The sequence below is a fragment of the Mangifera indica genome, chromosome 13 (genome assembly GCF_011075055.1).
Source record: "Mangifera indica cultivar Alphonso chromosome 13, CATAS_Mindica_2.1, whole genome shotgun sequence".
Taxonomy (NCBI): Eukaryota; Viridiplantae; Streptophyta; class Magnoliopsida; order Sapindales; family Anacardiaceae; genus Mangifera; species Mangifera indica.
Genome location: NC_058149.1, coordinates 12,406,118 through 12,425,404, shown reverse-complemented (window position 1 = coordinate 12,425,404; position 19,287 = coordinate 12,406,118). Strand labels below are relative to the sequence as shown.

At 33.6% G+C, this 19,287-nt stretch overlaps 3 protein-coding genes across 7 annotated transcripts; 1 reads left to right on the top strand and 2 right to left on the bottom strand.

The window, feature by feature from the left end:
• The first annotated feature begins 5,111 nt into the window (after positions 1–5,111).
• LOC123194570 (CBL-interacting serine/threonine-protein kinase 24-like) lies at positions 5,112–12,028 on the top strand. 5 transcript variants are annotated; one of them, XM_044607833.1, is made up of 16 exons: positions 5,112–5,294; positions 5,528–5,543; positions 5,585–5,774; positions 6,292–6,360; positions 6,473–6,544; positions 6,713–6,820; positions 6,936–7,010; positions 7,160–7,213; positions 7,644–7,769; positions 8,417–8,506; positions 9,532–9,657; positions 9,870–9,989; positions 10,539–10,655; positions 11,256–11,312; positions 11,383–11,457; positions 11,648–12,028. In XM_044607833.1, exons 3-16 carry the CDS (start codon positions 5,610–5,612, stop codon positions 11,729–11,731), a joined length of 1,338 nt encoding a protein of 445 aa, XP_044463768.1. In that variant the 5' UTR covers positions 5,112–5,294; positions 5,528–5,543; positions 5,585–5,609; the 3' UTR covers positions 11,732–12,028. The 5 variants fall into 5 exon arrangements, with proteins under 5 accessions (XP_044463768.1, XP_044463767.1, XP_044463766.1 ...); XM_044607835.1 differs by having other exon boundaries at positions 5,115–5,294; positions 6,298–6,360; XM_044607832.1 differs by lacking the exon at positions 5,528–5,543 and having other exon boundaries at positions 5,113–5,294; positions 5,549–5,774.
• Positions 12,029–12,898: 870 nt separating this feature from the next.
• On the bottom strand, positions 12,899–13,641 carry LOC123195131 (EPIDERMAL PATTERNING FACTOR-like protein 8). Its single transcript, XM_044608745.1, has 2 exons — positions 13,452–13,641; positions 12,899–13,312 (listed from the first exon to the last, which is right to left on the bottom strand). The coding sequence occupies exons 1-2, from the start codon at positions 13,540–13,542 to the stop codon at positions 13,074–13,076; spliced, it is 330 nt and encodes a 109-aa protein (XP_044464680.1). The 5' UTR covers positions 13,543–13,641; the 3' UTR covers positions 12,899–13,073.
• Positions 13,642–15,066: 1,425 nt separating this feature from the next.
• On the bottom strand, positions 15,067–18,404 carry LOC123194062 (EIN3-binding F-box protein 1-like). Its single transcript, XM_044607192.1, has 2 exons — positions 18,024–18,404; positions 15,067–17,609 (listed from the first exon to the last, which is right to left on the bottom strand). Exons 1-2 carry the CDS (start codon positions 18,046–18,048, stop codon positions 15,700–15,702), a joined length of 1,935 nt encoding a protein of 644 aa, XP_044463127.1. The 5' UTR covers positions 18,049–18,404; the 3' UTR covers positions 15,067–15,699.
• Positions 18,405–19,287: the final 883 nt, after the last annotated feature.

Below are 19,287 nucleotides of genomic sequence, written 5' to 3'. Positions count from 1 at the left end.
TATAAAATTAAAAAGGGTTAGCATTCCGACACTTGACGTCAATGTCAATTTTTTTATTTTAATTTTTAAAGGGTATAGTATTATACAAAATTTTTTTAAAAAATACTTCCAAAATGAAATAATACACTAAGACTGTAATATTATATTTTAATATAATATATAATATATTATAATATTATATATAATATTATAATATTATATATTATATGATCTATTATATAATATATAATATTAATTATATATTATATATATAATATATAATGGTATTATAGGGGTTGGTGATTAATAATATATATATATATATAATATATTAGTATATGATTTGATATTATTTTATTTTTAATTTATAATTAAACTATATAATAATATATAATTTATATACTAAATTATATATTTAAAAATATAAACAATTTTATTATTTATCTAATTGCCTGATAGATATAAATAATAATGTATTATTATGTTTGATTTGGTTGGAAGGATTAAATCTGACATCATTTATTTTAAATTTCGTTTAAAATTAATAATAATAATCTGAGTCAAAAGATTTTTTCCTCACGCAATATTTAGATAATTGGCAAAGTTTTATTATTATTTTTTAAAAATTTATTAATAGTTAATTAAAAACCGGCCAACCGAAAAGAATAAAATTATTATTTAATTAATATATAGGGTTTATATTTATATTTATACAAACTTCAGCCACCCCTTATCTTTTGGAAGATTATCAGAACCCCACAACTAAAAATACATCTTTCTACTACTCAACTTAGAGCCTTTTCACCGGTCTGGCCACAGCCCAACCCGATCCTCTATTCCTGGTCCTTCAGCATACGCACGCACTCACCTACTGTTCATCGCCTCTCTCTGTTTTGCCACCGCCGGATTTTATAAAGGAAATGGAAAAAAAAGGAAAGAACGGCAGATTTCTCCACTTGATAAAAATCTTTTGAAATTAAATTTTATATGGGAAACAGGTCATGAACAGCTTCAAGATCCCATCGTCTCCCTTATTTTCAACAGTTCTGACGATAAAGAAACGTCTCCTTCAAGGTGTAAACTCTCTAAAACAACTCAAGCAGGCTCATGCGCTCCTTCTTCACTTTGCGCTTCTTCGAGAATAAAAATTTTATCCTCTATAGTGAACCTTAGTATGAGTTAATAATTTTTTAATATAAATTTTAATTTTTATATTTATAAATATAATATATATTTATTGATATTATATCAAAACACAAATTAAAACGCAGATTAACAGAGTAAAGTTTTTTTAAATATAAGTAATGATGTATTTAATAAAAAACATATTTTAACTAAAGTATTTCGTAAATAAAACATAAGAGAGTGATATGTAAGTGTTATAAATTAAGTTTTAATATAAGTCAATTAGTTTTATGTAATATAAGTTTTAATTTTTATATTTGTAAACATAATATATATTTTTGATATGATATCAAAGCACAAACTAAACGACAAGTCTAATAATATAGGTGATTGTACTTGAACAATTGTTATTAGCCGGCGAAGCCAACAATCTAGAGGAGTACATTTGAACAGGAGTGTTAGAGATAAGTGTTATGGGTCAGTTGAGCCAAATCGTTAATTAGTTTTGTGTAATAATTCATATTATACAAAATTAATTAATTTATGTTAAAGTCTAATCCAACGACCCTATCTCACGCTCTAGCTTCCATTATAGCGATACAGACAACAACCACCTCATCTTTAAACAATCCAAGAACATAACATATTTTTATGGAATACTATGATTCGAGGTTTCGTTTCTAACGAGAGCTTCCAACAAGCCATTGAGTTTTACAATTATATGCACATGGACAGATTCTTTCCCAATAACTTCACGTTCCCTTCTATTTTGAAGGCATGTGCCAGGCAACTGGATTTCCAGTTAGGTGTTAAGATTCACAAGCTTATTGTAAAAGCTGGTCTTGAGTATGACGTGTTTGCTAAAACCAGTTTGCTAAGTTTTTATGCAAAAAGCGGCTATTTGGAAGATGCACTTAAAGTGTTTGATGATATTCCCGAAAAGAACATTGTTTCTTGGACTGCAGTTATTAGTGGGCATATCAGTGATGGGAAATTTAGGGAGGTAATCGACATGTTTAGCAGGTTGCTGGAGATGGGTGTGAGACCTGATGCATTTAGCCTTGCCAAGGTTTTGAATGCTTGCGGTAGATCAGGGGATTTGAATAGTGGAGACTGGATTTCTACTTGTAATCGGAAACAAGAAGAAAATGGGGCAAGGCAACGAAAGAGAGAGCACTGAAAGGGAGAATGCAGTTGTGGGGTCTAACTGAATATTCTTAAAAATAAGAGGGCGTTTGAACCTTGGGTGAGAACTGGTCCTTTGGCTTCGCAGTTGACCTTCCAGGAGAAGTAGGCCTACATAAAAACAATCACGTGAGCTGGTCCCCTCAATATTACGGTGTGATCAAATCCTTGCAGGACTGTAATGGTTGTGATTCAACTAAAGCACGTGATATTTCGCTATAGCGCGGTCGGTTCTTGTCAACAAGAAATTGTTTTCACTGAAAAAAAAAAGAAAGGCTTAGAGCAAATCGTGGTAGGGCTTATCTAGGTGGCTGAGCTAAACTTTGGTGGTGTAGGCGGCGATCGGCAGGAGCGAATTGAAAATTAGAGGCACATCATGGTGAAGCCCATTGGTTTGATTAGTCAACGGTGAGCCTGAAGCATGGTGGAATCGAAGTCGTTAGCATCACTTATTGGCTGTATATGATAATGCGAAATGGACGGATGCAGACACTCTTGATATTTGTGGATCCCACTTTCGTCACCATATCAACTTGCAAAAGGATGGGTATTTTGTTGATTGGTTTCAGTACAGCTTTCAATTCTCTATATACAAGAACTCGTTATCATTAAAGCTGTGAGAAGGAACAAAAACGTAACTAAGAGATTGAGGGACTTGATTTTCTTGTAATATCAAATCAATGTCCAATTGTACCTGTTAAATCAAGTATGAATATATAATTTTTTAATAGGCCAAAATACTTACTCCCACTCAAGGTTTATGTATTTTTTTTTAATTTTATTATTTAATTTTTATTAAAAATTACTGTTAAATAAAAGAATAAAAACATTATTTAACAAAAAAAATTAAAATTTTATCTTTTTTATTTTAATTTTAAAAATTAATAATTTATTCTCAATCTCACATTTTTTTGTTTTAAAAAATAATATTTTTTCTCTAGCTTTAGAATTTTATATTTTTTAAATTTTAATCTATTATCCTTCTTTCAACCATCACCTCTCTTCGGCTTTGACTACATCTCTTCGTTTGAACTGTTGTCATCGAGAAAGTCACACCAAAATGATTGTTTTAGTTTGATTACATCATTTGGATGACGAAGAGATGATTTACAAATCTTTAGCCATGAAGAGAAGAGATGAATTTCATATATCCAACCACCAGACGAAAAGATGAGTGTCTTCTAAATGATGAATATGTCATCCAAATGATGTTTCATCTGGATTTGTCAAATCCAAATAAAAATCATTGTTGTCAATAAGTTTCATGAGCGAAGAAATGAAGAGACGAAGATGATATCGGTTTAAGATGAAAAGAGGAGATCATTGACTTTGAAAATGGTGAGAAAAGTGATGAAAAAAATTTTAGATTTTAGAGAGAGAAAATGAGACTTTTTAAAACTAAAAAACTTTAGACAAAAATACTATTATTAATTTTTTAAATTATAAAGAGAATATAATAAATTATATATTTTTTATATTATTATTAAAATAATAATTTTATTTTTATATTTAATTAAAATTTTTAATAAATTTGATTTATAAATAAAAATTTAAATTATAAATTTTAATAAATAAAAGTTTGGAACCACAATAACCTGGTCTTTTAACCTTTTAAATAAATATTTTTCTAAAAGTTATATAATATTATATTGTAATGTAACACCACAACTGGTTCACGAAAACAAAGCAATGCAGAAATCCTACCTTGACACGTCATTATCACGTCGCCAAATCCAAGTTTAGTCGTCAATTCACAAAACATAAAACAGACGCTCTAGCAAAGACCAAACATAACAAATTCTCAGTTATTTAAGTATAAAAAGATTAATTTTTACCTTATAGTCAAAAATATATTTATAATATTTTGTCCACCAATTTATTTTTATATTACCATAATACATTTATTAAATTATAAATAATATTATAAAAGTGTAAATATTATTTTTTAAACTTAAATTAGATAAATAGATATGTTGTCTATTATGTTTCCAAAATTATTATTATATATACCTCTTTTTTTAATTATTTATGACCCCACATGTTTTTTTTTATATTATTACACCCCTTTTTTGTTTTACTTAATTAGTTAAATTGAATGTGTAATTGTCATGTTTTAATTATTAAGGGATATATTAAAATTTTAAAAATTCAAAAACATCCCATTGTTTTAATTTGAAAAACATCTTCAATTAAAGGTAGAGATAAAATCGTTATTTTATTTATAAATCTAAAACTTAAAAAATTATATTTTTTTCCTCCTTTAGTTTAAAAAATTTATATTTATCTCAAGATTAAACTTTAAAAAATTTACTTTTTCTCCATTTTCAAGTTTCATCTCTAGTGGTTTAGGAAACTGGTTGACAATTGAAAAGAAGTAAAGGTCTTCTCTGACAAAGAATAACCCTCCGTCATTCAGATTTAAACGACAAAAGACGACATTTCATTATCCTTTGTTAAGTCTTCTAGATGACTAAAAATGACATTTCGTCATTCTTCTTCATAACGTTAAGATGACTGTTTTTTATTGTCATTTATAATCAGGTTTGGAAAATGAATAAAAAACTCCAGTTGTTAGTTGGCATGACGATGGTTGGAGCAAGAAACAAACTTTAGGGATGATATATAAATTTTTTTAATTTTAAAATTTAATAAAAAATAATATAAATTTTAAAATTTTAAAATTTATAAATAAATATTCTCGACTAAAACTTAGGATGACAGATGCTTTATAAATGCATATTTGAATTTTTTATTTACTGGTACTGTGGTTTTCCGAGTGAGGGAAAATTTGTTGAAAAATATTCCTTATCCCTAGAATAAATTGCCTGACACCACTGCAAATTTATAACATTACTGTACAAAAATTAAAAATAAAATACAAAATTCGATCGCTTTTGGCTGGCAGGTACCTTACCAGTGGCCGGAGCGGACGAAACTCCCTGTAGCTACGGAAAGTTCAATTCTCCCATCAATTTAAACCAAACCGTATTATCTCAAATTTGCTGGTAAGAACTCTAAATAGAAAATGCTATTCGAATGTTTGGTTGCTGAGAAATTCGACGAAATGCTAAACTATATAAAATTTCGCCTATTGTTCTACGCAACCACACATACCGTTTATGGACATGTTGTCTTCTTTTATTTCCTAATTGTGAACTTTTTTTTTTCCAATTTTTATGTATTTTTTGTGGTCAAATATGTTTTGAATCTGGTTTGTTGATTGTTTGTGCTATGATAGAATTTAAAGTTTGTGGTGAAGGTAGTGAAGAAGTTGAGCGAAATTGGGGGTGTTTTTTGGGAAATGTGAGTTTGGTGGAATCATGCTGAAAGGAACAAGGAAGGTGGGAAAGTATGAAGTTGGACGTACAATTGGCGAAGGAACTTTCGCCAAGGTTAAGTTTGCGCAGAACAGAGAGACAGGGGATAGTGTAGCCATGAAAGTTTTGTTTAAAAGTGCTATTTTGAAGCATAGAATGGTTGATCAGGTACTCAGTTGTTCCTTCTTTTTAATTGGATTATCATGCAATTAACCGTCTAGTGATTTCTTTCAGTTGATCATCTTGTGCTCTTGTCCAAGTTGGACTTTGAAGTAATTTAATTTTGTTTATTCATAATTCTCGTATATTAGTTGTAAAATCGGTAACTTATGCTTAAAGATTGGTTTTCACCTCATCTGTGTTTATGGGCTAGTTGTTTAATATTGAAATTGAGTTTAGATATTAATTGGAACTTGTATACTGCTAGCAGGATATGTATGCTGTAGCAATGAAATTTTTAATGGAGAGGTTTAAGCTTTACAGGCAGTAAAAAATCTGTCGATACATTCATTTATGTTGCTTTGTATATTGTCAATTATTTTGGGCCCTCATTCATGTTCGCTATTGGCTCAATCAAAGCCTTTAAGTTCGATGATGTAAGAAATACATAGCTTTTGGTTTGATTTGTTTTCCATCTTTTTTGTAGCAATAATTTGGTTCTTTTTTTCTTTTTTTTGGGGTTGAGTTTCAGATTAAGAGAGAGATATCCATTATGAAGATTGTCAGGCACCCAAACATAGTCAGGTTGCATGAGGTATGCTTGAAAACTCATGACTTACCTCATCAATTTTCTGATCTTTATTTGGTGGAGCTTTGTCACTGTTGACATGCTTCTTATTTTTCCCCTCATCTTGTACGAATTCTAGGTTTTGGCAAGCCGGACAAAGATATATATTATACTTGAGTTTGTGACAGGTGGAGAGCTTTTCGATAAAATTGTAAGTTTATTATTTTCTTGCTGCATGTAGAGTGCTGAGATCTGTTTTTCTATTTTTGTTTCCATTTGACTGCTGCATCTCTGGTGTAATAATCTCTCGAAAACTGCAATTATTTTTTCTTTTTTCTTTTAAAAATAATCCATCTTTATATTGGATTTGGATGTGCAGGTTCACCAAGGAAGACTTTCTGAAAATGATTGTAGGCAGTACTTTCAACAGCTTATAGATGCAGTTGCACATTGTCACAGTAAGGGTGTGTACCACAGAGACCTAAAGGTGCACAGAGTGGCAGATATTTGTCACTGAATCCCTTTCAGAAAATGTTACTTATTGACAATATGATTGGGTCCTTTTTCATGACTAATAATTTTTTCTTCCTTGTAATGTATAGCCTGAAAACCTTCTTCTTGATTCCTATGGAAATTTAAAGGTTTCTGACTTTGGATTGAGTGCATTGCCTCAACAAGTAAGAAGGATTTCATTCTGCTTGCCTTTGCATGCCCAAGAGTTTTGCTTATAATTATTTTTTTTACTGTTGCTTCACTTGTGTTTTTGTTTAATGAGAAATTTGTGTCTCTCTCTCTTAGTCTCTCATGGTTTGATTATCATGAACAGGGGGTTGAACTTCTTCACACAACTTGTGGAACCCCAAATTATGTTGCCCCTGAGGTACTGTCTCCATAAAAAAACCTCAATATTTGTAGTAAGTGTGATATAGTTTGTCATGTTTTGCTGCAGCCATGGACTGTCTTGTACATGTGTAAAATTTTTTTGCTCAGTGTGTTTGTTTTCTATGCTGTCATCTTAAATTTTAGATTTCTAGATTTCTATTGCCGAGATTCAGCCATTCAGGATCTTCTTATAATAGTGATAGATTACTTATTCTTAGTAATATATCTTGTTGAACCATTTTGTAGTAGAATGCCAATACAAATATGCGAAATCCTATGGTTTCATTGTTTGTTGATAGTCATAAACTTGGAATTACTTCATTTAGTTTTAAACATAAAATAAGTTTCTTTATAATTTCTTTCTGAGTTGAATATAGTAATATGCTTAATTATATCTTGAACTTCTTATATTAAATAATTGCTGATAGGTCCTTGGCCTCAAAGGTTATGATGGTGCTGCTGCTGATGTGTGGTCTTGTGGGGTAATCCTGTTTGTTCTGATGGCTGGATATCTTCCATTTGAAGAGACAGACCTTCCAACCTTATACCATAAGGTTAGCTGGTATCAATTTGCTTTCACAAATATGAATGAACTATTGATTGCCAAATAACTCTACAGCAGGGATTAAACAGCTTTTGGGCACCCCTTTAAGTGTGACAAGTGCATTCATATATGCCACTTCCTGTTTTGTTTAGCTGTGATTAACACTTCTTTTGTGCCCATAATGGAAATTTGTTAGATTCCTCATTTGTTTTGCCCAAGTTGTATCTCACTCTATTGTTGGTGTTGGTAAATTGGGCCCTAAGGGATATGCTAAGGCTGCAAAGAAATTTTTTTTTTTGGTAGAACATTGTACTTTGATTGCAAAATGACAAGGTATATTTCCCACATGCATTGGAACAATAAAGCTTTGTCTTTTTGTATCCTTATCATGTGCCCTTAAGGGCATTTGTTAACAATCCCTTTCGTGTTTTAGCTTTTGTGTCATATAAGCATCTAATTCACACACTGATATTATGCATTTTTCCTATTACTATTAATGTTGAGGGACATAAACTGCAAAATTTCCTGTTGATTCTTTTGTTACCCCTGCAGGCAAACTGAACTTTCCTTGTTAATTTAAATTAGTATCACACAGCCTATTTCTACCACTTCATTATGATAGGGAAACTAGTAACTCTTCTTTTGGTTGATGTGTAGATAAATGCTGCAGAATATTCTTGCCCATTTTGGTTTTCATCTGGGGCAAAGTCATTGATCCATAAGATACTTGATCCAAATCCCAAAACTGTGAGTATTTTGTTTCATCACATTGATTTTAGGAATGTTCAATGTTTGTATACTGCTACACCTGAGATATTTGCTTTACTGTTGGAAGGACATCAAGTGCCTAGTACTGCATACATATGAACTAATTTGTTGTAACTTTCTCATTGACAATAAAATTCTCAATTCCAAGTGGTCAACTCTGATCTACTTAGGGATATGGTGATTGATGTTTCAGTAAAATTGATCCACTTGAATTAGTTAATTAGTCAAATGCCCTGGTAAATAAAGTTTGTTCAAATGATTTTCTTTTTATCAAAATAATATTAGTAATAATCATAACTACACAGATAATAAAAGATTTACTGTTCAATAATATGGCTAGACAGAACTTGTTCAATTTGATAGTAAATTCCAAGAATAGATTTTAAAAAACCAAAAAAAAAAGTGAGCATGTAGAAGCAAATGACATCAGAAAAGTCAAGCCTTCATAGTTACTGTGAATTTGCACATTAAATTGGCTTAGAAGGTGATCTTCAGTGTACTGGCTAATGTACTAGAAGACTGTTGTTTGCTTATCCTTCAGTAACTGCTGTTTTTACTTTTCTGTGATTAAATTTTATTGTTATGGAGTATCTCGAAGAAATTGAGACAAACTAAGGACTTCTTGGAATGGTTATCTGGTATTAACAGAACAAGACATTACCCCAAAAAAAAAAAAACCAGAACAAGTACTTTTTGTATATTATCACACGGACGTAGCTAATGTGTAAGAATGAAAGATAAGAACACTAAACTTTCATATACTTTGTCTTGGTTTAGTTCAGTGTTTGTCAAAAATCATTTTAGAATTTGAACTATGTCGTCTCCAGCCTTTTATTTTTTTTTTCCAGTTTTATATTAGCTATCATGTTGATTCATTGATAAATAAATTTCATTATAATCAAATTTAAGTGTCATGGGCATTAGTGGATTGAGGTAACTTGAGTGAACATTAAACTCTTCTTCCTCTGCATGTTTCCTTAATTGGGACCGTTTTCGTAATGCAGCGAATTCAGATTGAAGGGATTAGACAAGATCCATGGTTTCAGAAAAACTATTTGCCTGTCAAACACAGAGAAGAAGAAGAAGAAGTGAATTTGGATGATGTTCGTGCAGTTTTTGATGACATTGAGGTTGGCTGTTGCTTATATTTGTTTCATTTATGCGTGTTTTTCTTGTTTGAGTGGAATCGATTCTCAAGTGTAAGATGACAGCTCTGCATGTCATGACATCAACATGAGATATTAATGGGTGTTACTTAGTAGGTTTGATTACCCTTTTAGACGGTGCTTTGTTATTCTTAAACTTCATTTTGACTGCTCGTGGAAATGATGCTATTTTGCAGGAAGGTTATGTGGCTGAGCGGTCAGAAATTAAAGAGGGTGGTCCTCTTGTAATGAATGCATTTGAGATGATTACACTATCCCAGGGGTTGAATCTAGCAGCATTGTTTGACCGGCAACAGGTGCAGTGATTTGGTCCTGTGTCCAGAATGTCTGCTGCTAGATGTGTCTTAAATTGAAGTCCTTGTCTATTTTAGCCTACTATTATGGTTTGTAGTAGTGATTCAAGCTTTTGATCTATAGCATTAGATTACCTAATTCTGTTTCTGGTTTCTTAAACATGTCAAATGAAATGTCTCCAGGTTAATCTCAACTTAGAACTACATATAGACTGGATGTATGGTTCAGGAGATCGAAAGGTGTATGGCTAACATATATACGTTCTGAATGTTTATTTAATGGACAGACAGTTAAAGAAAATAAGAGTAACAGGAACTGATAGGCCAAAAGTGTTCTGATCTGCTCTTTGAACAGAATTTTCATGCTGTACTAGTAATTTCCAGTCCCTATTAATATGTTACCGCTGCAGGTGATTTCCAGTAATACTGATGTCATAATACTGAACCTCCAAATATTGCTTTTACTGTTTCTTTGATTTCTTTTTCAGTTTGTGTTTGGATCCTGTTGTTTGAATGGTACAATGAAAACCTTAAAAGCACTTATTCTCTCAGGATTATGTTAAAAGGCAAACTCGTTTTGTGTCCCGCCAACCAGCAAACGTTATAATTTCAAACATTGAAGCTGTTGCAGAATCCTTGAGTCTCAAGGTTCATTCTCGCAATTACAAGGTATGGCTTGTATATGTACTTAAAATGTCATGTAATTGTTCTATTTTCAGTATCTCATTTATTTACTTTGGCACTGAAATGCAAGATATAATCTCTCTTTGGAAGATTGTACCTAAAATGATGCTATTACAAATTCTTTCTCCTAGTTTTGTATTCCTTATGATGTGGATTTGTATGTGACTAACATGTAAGGATAGAATATTTTTGCAAATAAGGTGACATGCAGTGTCACATCATTTGAAATGAAAACTTTGAGGTATGAATTTTGTAAGGGTTACATTACTCTTCTGTTTACTATTTGATGTAAATATGATAATAGATACAATCATATAATGATCGGTCAATTTCAAACCACTGTTCCAGAAAATGAGCTCAGACAAATTACAAAAGATATACACTACAGCTTTGCCAAATAATAAAATAATTGGAAAAGAAGAAATAGGAAGTTAAGAAAGTCCAAGTAACTTTCAGTTTTTCAATGTCAAGCAGTATAATTAATGTAGGGGTCGCTGAGGTTATTTGCTTTATTGGGACTTATGTTTTATATATTGAAGTATCTTCTTTTTTTTTTTTTAATTTTTCTTTTTTGAATACCCACAGATAAGACTGGAAGGAGTATCTGCTCGTAACGTTGGACAATTTGCAGTCGTCCTGGAGGTAAGTTCCTAGATTTTGGTTTCTGTCGTTACATTTTTATTACTTCCTCTAAGTTGTTTTTCAATATTAGGTCTTTGAAGTTGCACCAGCCCTTTTCATGGTTGATGTTCGGAAGGCCGCTGGAGAAACTCTGGAATATCACAAGGTCAGTGCATACTAGTTCTTTTAAACTTGCGAGCTGTTGAAGTTTTTTGTTCAGTGCTACATATAACAATTATTAGATGGATCAAACATGTGCATAACAAATTTCTTCGTTATAGAAATCATTTAAGTTCTTTTTTATGTAAAAAAGTTTGAGTTATCATGATGCCAACTTTTTTGTGCCACTTTCGCAGTTCTACAAGAATTTATGTTCTAAACTAGATAATATCATCTGGAAACCGGAGGGTTCTAGTCTGCTTAGAACAAAGACTTGCTGATCCTTTGGCGTGGGTGTGATGCAAATCTGTCAGCAGACAAGCCCAAGGAATTTCTCTTTCTCAAAATGGTCTTTGCTGTAATATTTATGTGTGCGCTTGATGTGTGAATCTACTTTAAAGTTAATGTTCTTCTTTATGGGATAAAACCATGTTTTCTCTTTGTAGTGTGTAAATTGCCAAAGTCCTCTGGGGAGACCTGTCTATTTTGTAATTAGGGGCTTTTCATTGCGAAAATCACATTTTATCATTTACAAACTGTGATTATAAGATTGGGAAAAAAACCGAGTAAAGACTGAAGAGAGGCATTCACTTATTCAAAATATAGGAATGTCACAGGTAAATTATGCCTCAGCAGACAGCACACCAACATTAGGCTAGGCTAGCAAACATTTTCCCCCTATTGCTGTATAAAGGTGGTGTAATAATTTGCTGCTTCAATTGACTTCCCTCATTACAACCTGGATTTGAAGCGAGTTTGTTTGAACTTGAATGAGCCTGATCTTAGCCCATCTTAAACGAACACAAACAAGAATGTAAACCTAGGTTTTAAGCGAAAAACAATCACAAGCTTCAACCCAAAGATGACTCACTTAAAAAAAAAAAATTAAACAAGTTGCATATGATACATATCATTGTGCATTTGAATAATTCAAAATTTAAAACCAACCTAAAATACAAGCTTGAAACTAAACTTGATAACCAAGTCAAGACGAATATGTCTTGCGACCCTGAGCTATGTACATGAACCCGAGCTAATACGAGGTAATCACGAATAATAAAATTATCAAGCGAGCTAAACACGAACATGTGATTGAATGAGTTCAATGACCTTGAGTCTCAACCAGTACAAAATGAGCTGAAGACAAGTGGAGTTTTATTTGAGCTTAGTTCGACTCATTTCCAGTCTTGATTGTGACTATAATTTGATCAATTTTGCTTTCAAAAGATAATTTAAGTGATAAATAAAAAGAATTTTCTAGTTTGAGAATATGGATTTGAGACTTATTGCCAAAATATCAAAATTAAACTTTTCGATTTATGTAATACAATTGTAGGATTGGAGTGTCTATTGTTTGGGCCAGTTGGTTAAACCCTGAAAGCTTTCATCATACTATTTTTTGGACATACGCTATGAATGGAAACATGGATAATTATTAGCACACATAATTAATATCAATGGACACCAAATAATTTAATGAAGAATTGAATTGTTCGAGACAGAAGCTTGATTGCCAAGAAAGGGTTCCTACACTCGGTTCATCAAGATGATAATGAGCATGCTAATAGACTCAAGTCTCTAAAGTCTAACCCTACCAAGCGACCTGTACATATATAAAATATTTCATGGATGAAACAGCTTGTTCCCACATCTGCATTTCCAGGAGAGCAGATAATAGTCTTCATCTTCTTCAGATGGTGCTTTAATTCGGGGTTTAGGGTGGGGAGGTACAACTAAAGTAGCCACACAAGGTTTACAATTCAAGCACTTGTTAACACACGCTGGAGGCCTTGAACCCACCACCTTATTCGTTTGCTTCTTCTTCTCACCTTCGCTTCCTCTTAAATACTGTGTCGACCCAGCTGCCAGAACATAAAATGTTTTCATTATGACATAAAATGAAGAACAAATACGGGAAAAACCCAGTTTTTAACTTGTTTTTTTCTGAGATTTTTTCTAGCCATGCAGTGTCAAAGGTGATGGGGTTTCTTTCTCTTTTACCTGATTCGGAAGAAAACATTATGAAAACAATGATGAGCATCGCCAAGACTCTTTTCTGTAAGCCAAATTGGTAGGCTCTTGATGAAGCCATGAGCCAAGAGAGAGATAGTTATGCATACAGATGCTTTTGCCGCATAATTGTTTGTTTGGAGTTTACTTGTAAAGGAACAGACGAGATAAACGAATATATTAATAGTGGTGTTGTCTGTTGAAAACAGAGCATCTCGCACATGGTGCTATGCTGGTGCTTTCTTCAAAAAACAAATACATACAGTAGTACAAGTCAGCTCAAGGGTCCCAACCAAATGCCTTCCCACTGAAATTTCTTTTCAAGAAATAGTACTTTGAGTTCAATTTTCCAGTGTGGATTGACTCAACTTACAGTTTCTCTTTTGGCACTACAAAATTTTGGAGGTTAAAGAAATAAAAAGCAGTACAGAATGCAGGCCATTCTTTTGTCATCATGGACAATGCTGTGAGCTTTTTTGCTCATTGGACTTGTTTCTTTTGTGTTAGTTTATTGTGCATTTATTACTTGCTCAATACAGTCATGGCAGTGGCGTTTGATTTATCTAGTCCTATGGGAATCTTTATTCAGTAAAAGCAGAAATCCAACAGAAATCATGACTTTTTCTTCCTTGAGCATGAGGTCAAGATAAGGGATGATATCCACAATTTACAAAAAAATTGAAAAAAGGATGAAATAAGTTGAGAAGTCATTGTCGCTGTAATATATTCATGTCTTAAAAAAGAAGAAAAAAGGAAAATTAGCAGAAGTAATAGCATGTGTTAAAAGATGTTAAAACCAAGTGCCATATCTTACATCAGAAGAGCCAATCTCTGCACAGATGCTATTCAGAAGCTTTTTATGTAAGAGATGGGTAAACTCTCATTCTGCCGAATAATTTGAGTAAGAAAAGAGAGAGATTTCAAACATGAGAATAAGAGTTTAAATCTCCTCTTTCAAAATTAAATTCTTAAATTATTTAATACCTAGTGTTGTTTTGTATGATGATATACTCCGACGAATTGATTGCATTACAGATTAAGATTATAGAGAGAGATTTAGTGCATAATTACTATCTCAAACATACTACATCATAAGACAAACAAGAACATCAATCTCATTATTTTGGAGTTTTGAATTTGTACACATAATTATTAATGTATTTATTTAATATCACATTTGGTAAATAGAATCATTTTGTGCATGAATTAGCGTCCAAATTTTGGAGAACTTAGGAAAATTTTTGTGAAATCCATATATTGGTGTCATTATTTCATTTAACGGCGAACCACTAACACAAGAATCTTATAAGAAAAGAAGTTGTTGCAGTGCCAGTACTGACCTAGAGTAGGCTTGGCTCCAACAGGATGAGAATACGATGAGGATTATATCTCCATCTGTGTTGATCCTTTTCTCCACCCTGACGAAATCTCCATCTCTGAAATCTTTGGCCATTTGAAGTTCTTGTATCGGCAAAGCCATGTTGCTCAAGTTAGACCTTGGCTTAGCCTTGCACTATGGTATTTGTTCGCAATTTTTAATACGTATCTGATTAAATCTTATTTTATCGTTTATTTAAAATAATTTAATAATATATCATACTCAAAATTGAAAGTACATAATTTTATTGTTTGCAGTTTACAATTACGCCGGCAAAAGTTTTGACTTGGTTAAAAAAACCGGCCAAAAACAAACATTGTCATGTCAGACCAAGAACACAAAACTAAGGCACCCATACATAGAACTGCCAAAGCAAACCAAACGCTGTGGGGCTGAAGATCCCAACTCCTAAAAAGGAACTCTGAAACTACCATGGACTGATTCAAACAGCTGACTTCATCAGGCTGAAAATGAAGAAAGCTAGCCCAAACATATCACTATAGGAATGTCTGACTGAAGCTAAAACACTCGGCATAAAATGTCCAGTAAACAGGAAACATGACTTGGTAGGATAAGAAATCTATCTGGGAATTATGGCCATTAATGAGGCAGCCTCCCATCAAAGGGTGTTAAACAGTCACAACAAGCTTTCACGTGTAAAGAAAGCCTGTAAAAAAGGATGTAGTGACCGGTCAAAGTCCCCAGGAAAGAGCCATGCCGCTTTATTACTGCCAGTGGGCTTACCACTGATGAGCCAAAAACTATGCTGAATGCTGCTACCATGTAAACCGTCTGTAAATTCTACTGCTTTCTTTGATCACTTCTTTGATTTATAGATTGGCATTCTATTTCCATCCCATATTATGAGAGGATATCGCATCTCCACAAAGTTTCCACAAGTCTGGTAACTAAGCTGCTGCTAATTGAGTTGCAGTTTTGGAGATTCAATCCCACTAGAGTCTTGCCCAATTTTTTCAGGGAAGGAATGCTCTTGTTTGATACTTCAGAGCAGCCAGACAAGGAAAGGACTTGCAAATTGAGCTTCTCTGCATGAGATAGGATGGCAACGCCAGAATCCGTGATTGCACACTTTGACACATCTAGATCACTGAGAAACACACAATTGTCTGCAATTGCCACCAAACTTGTATCTGTAATCCTCCTGCAACCGTCAAGACACAATAATTCAAGAGTTTCACCATGTAGCCTAGCCAAGGCCGAAACTACTTCATCTGTCAAATTCAGGCACCTGCTAAGATTCACCTTAACAAGTCCTGCTTCACAGCTCTCCATAAGAGGGAGAATTCCGAGATCTGTTATCCCACATAGTCCACTAAGGTCTACATGCTGAAGCTGAGGGCACAATTTCCCCAGCATGGCCAAGCTGGCATTTTCAAATCCTGAGCAGTTTCGTATGGATAAAGAACGCAGAGAATTGCAAGGAACAGGCATAGGGCTTTCCATTGCCATTTCCTTAATTCCCATGCACTTCACCAGGGTAAGTGACTTCAACTTTGTTGCACAGTTGGATAGGACACCAACTATACCGGATTGGCTAACCCTGTTACACTCCTCCAATTGTAGGCTCTCAAGCGATCCTGCAGCCTTAGCAAAAGCTAACAATCCATTGTCTGAGACAAGAAAGCACCTGCGGAGGCACATCTGCTTCAGGTTTGCACAGCCCTTTCCAATGGCTTCAAGACTCACATCTGTTATGCCCCCACAGGAAGCAACAGTCAAAGAAACCAATTTCTGCAAACCTTGAGCATTACCCATAACCCAAAAGCCCCTCTCACTCACATGTTGCAAACCACTGAGGAAAAGATTAGTAACAGCCTTGCCATAGTGCCCAATGACAGCCAGAGAAAAATCTGTGATTTTCAAGGCCTGAAGCTTGACTCTAGTGAGGACAGAAGAAGCTGAAGACAACACACTAGATATTCCTTGATCCCTGACAAGTGGGCAGTCCTTGATAGAGATGCTTTGTAGATTGGAGCAAAACTTCCCAATAGCTAGCAGACCCTCATTGCCAATCTTTGAACAAGATTCAAGGTTCAGAGTAGTCAAATTAGGGCAGCTCTGTGCAATTGCAATCAAACCCTTGTTGGTAATTGAAGGGCATTCACAAAGTTCTAACTTTTCCAACAAGTGGCATTCTTTCGCTATCTCTGAAAGACCTTCATCCCCAACAGATGGAACATTCCACAAGGACAGAGATGTAAGAGACAGGCAACCACGGGCTATTGCTGATAAGCCAAAGTTGGTGACACCACGAATATGGTTGCTTCCCCGGATTGAAAGCTTCCCAAGCCCCCCATGGCCACTTGTTCCAACAGCAATTGCAGCAAGTCTTATATCTGTAGCTTTTTTTCCCTCCAAGCACCTAGTAAGAAACCCATCACCCTCTTCATTAGAGGGGATCATTTCAACATCATCAGAAACTGAAACAGCTCCCTCCTTGTCTTGCAACACCAAATCGTTGCTTTTGCTTTGACAAATTTCTGCCTTGCGGATACTGCTCAATAACATAACCCACCGCTTGGACACACAAGCAGCGGAACTCCTTTCTTTACCACCAGGAAGGCGTCTAAATATCTCGAAAAGGCATTCATCGGGAAGGACATCAAGTGAAGGTTGATTTTCCCACTCAAACTCAGTTTCACTGAACTCAAATTGAGAACAGATGCGAGCCCTTTTACAAGGAGGGCAGTACACATTCGCATAAGAACCAATAGAGAACAAACAACCACCTGAACGGAATTCATCATCTCCTGTAAATGCCATTAACAACAATTCGATAAGCTAAAAGGCTCTAAATTTAACATTTCTTACATGTAAATCCAATACATAACAAAAAAATAATCTCAACTATGCAAAACTTTCCCTGTGAATACTTGCCAAAAAAAACAACTTTCCATGTGAAAACCAAAATCATTCAAATATCTATAAAGCCTAATGAAAAATCCAAACTTATATATTCTATGAAATTTGATTGAACAAAAATAAATTCTATAAATATCATCTGAATCCTAACCTAGACAATCCCTAAATTAATTTTCACTAACACAAACCTATCAATTCATATTTGCAGATGAAGTATACCATATATCATATCCAATAAAATACCCGACTTGAGTTATTCAAAATCAACAAAAAACGCATCAAGGAGACACAAAGAAACATACCACTGTAGTTAACAAGTGCAGGCATTTCTGAACACTTTGAAAGAAGAAGCCTCCACAGAGGAAAAAAACTTGCAACCAAAGCAAAGTGAAGAACACGAGAAAGCAGATGAGATACAATAACCCCAGAAAACTTGAATGCATTTACAAGAAAAAGAGCGCTGCAGAAGAGAAGAGAAAGTTAGAAACCCTCTGCCACCCTAAGTGAGTAGGGAAAAAAGGAAGGGAAAAAGGCTATGAAATAGAGAGTTTTCAGAGAATGTGCATAAGATATGCCTTGACCAAGAAAACACAGAAACTGGTAGACTTATATGAAGAATGAAGAAGAGAGAAAGAATAAATAATGGAGGCTGTCGTGTTGAGAATTCTGGCAAAATACATTAACAGTTAACAAAACACGGCATGCAATGTATCTTACCTTTGTAATTGATTTGCTTTGCTTTTACAGCCGCAGGTACAGCAAAACTGTGTCCTGTTTTTTCTGTTAATAATAAAATATCACCAAATTACTTACTATAAATTCAACTGAATATACATTTTTGTTTATACAAATTTGCTAAATTAATGTTGTCATAATGAAAGAGGGGAGATATTAAAATTGCATAAAAAAGGGAAATGAGAATAAAAAAACAGGGCCAGAGGACTAATTCCCACACAAAGTTTGCTAATTTTCTAAGTTTTCATCTTTTAATTATAAAAATCTCATTTATCCACCTATATATGGTTAAGTTAATAAAATTCTAATCCTTTAAAATTTTATCTTTTTTTTCCCTTAAAAACTAACAATTTTTTCTCTAGATCAAGTTTTAAAAAACAACATTTTTTCTTCTAGGGTTTAGTTTTTAATTTCCAACAACATCTCTGACGCTATCATCGATAACCTCTCTCTCCCAATGCTCCCTCTTCCTCCGGCGGTGTCTCTCTCGTCATCTCTCTCTCCTCCGATCGACTATTCAAATTGAGAAGACAAAATTTTTCGTTTTCTTAATAAAGACGAGAGATCTTGTCTTCATCTGAGAAGACGATTGTCTTCCCAAAAGAAAACGAGGGATCTTGTCTTTATTTGGGAAGACAATCATCTTTCCAAAAGAAAACGAGTCATCTGGAAGAAAAAGATGACTCGTCTTCTTCTAAGAAGATGATTATTTTTGTCTTAAAAAACGATTTATCTTTCTAAACAAGTGATACATGACTATTGAAAGGAGAAGAGATGATGAGACAGACCAACAGAGGAAGATGAACTATCATAAGGGAGAAATCATCGAAA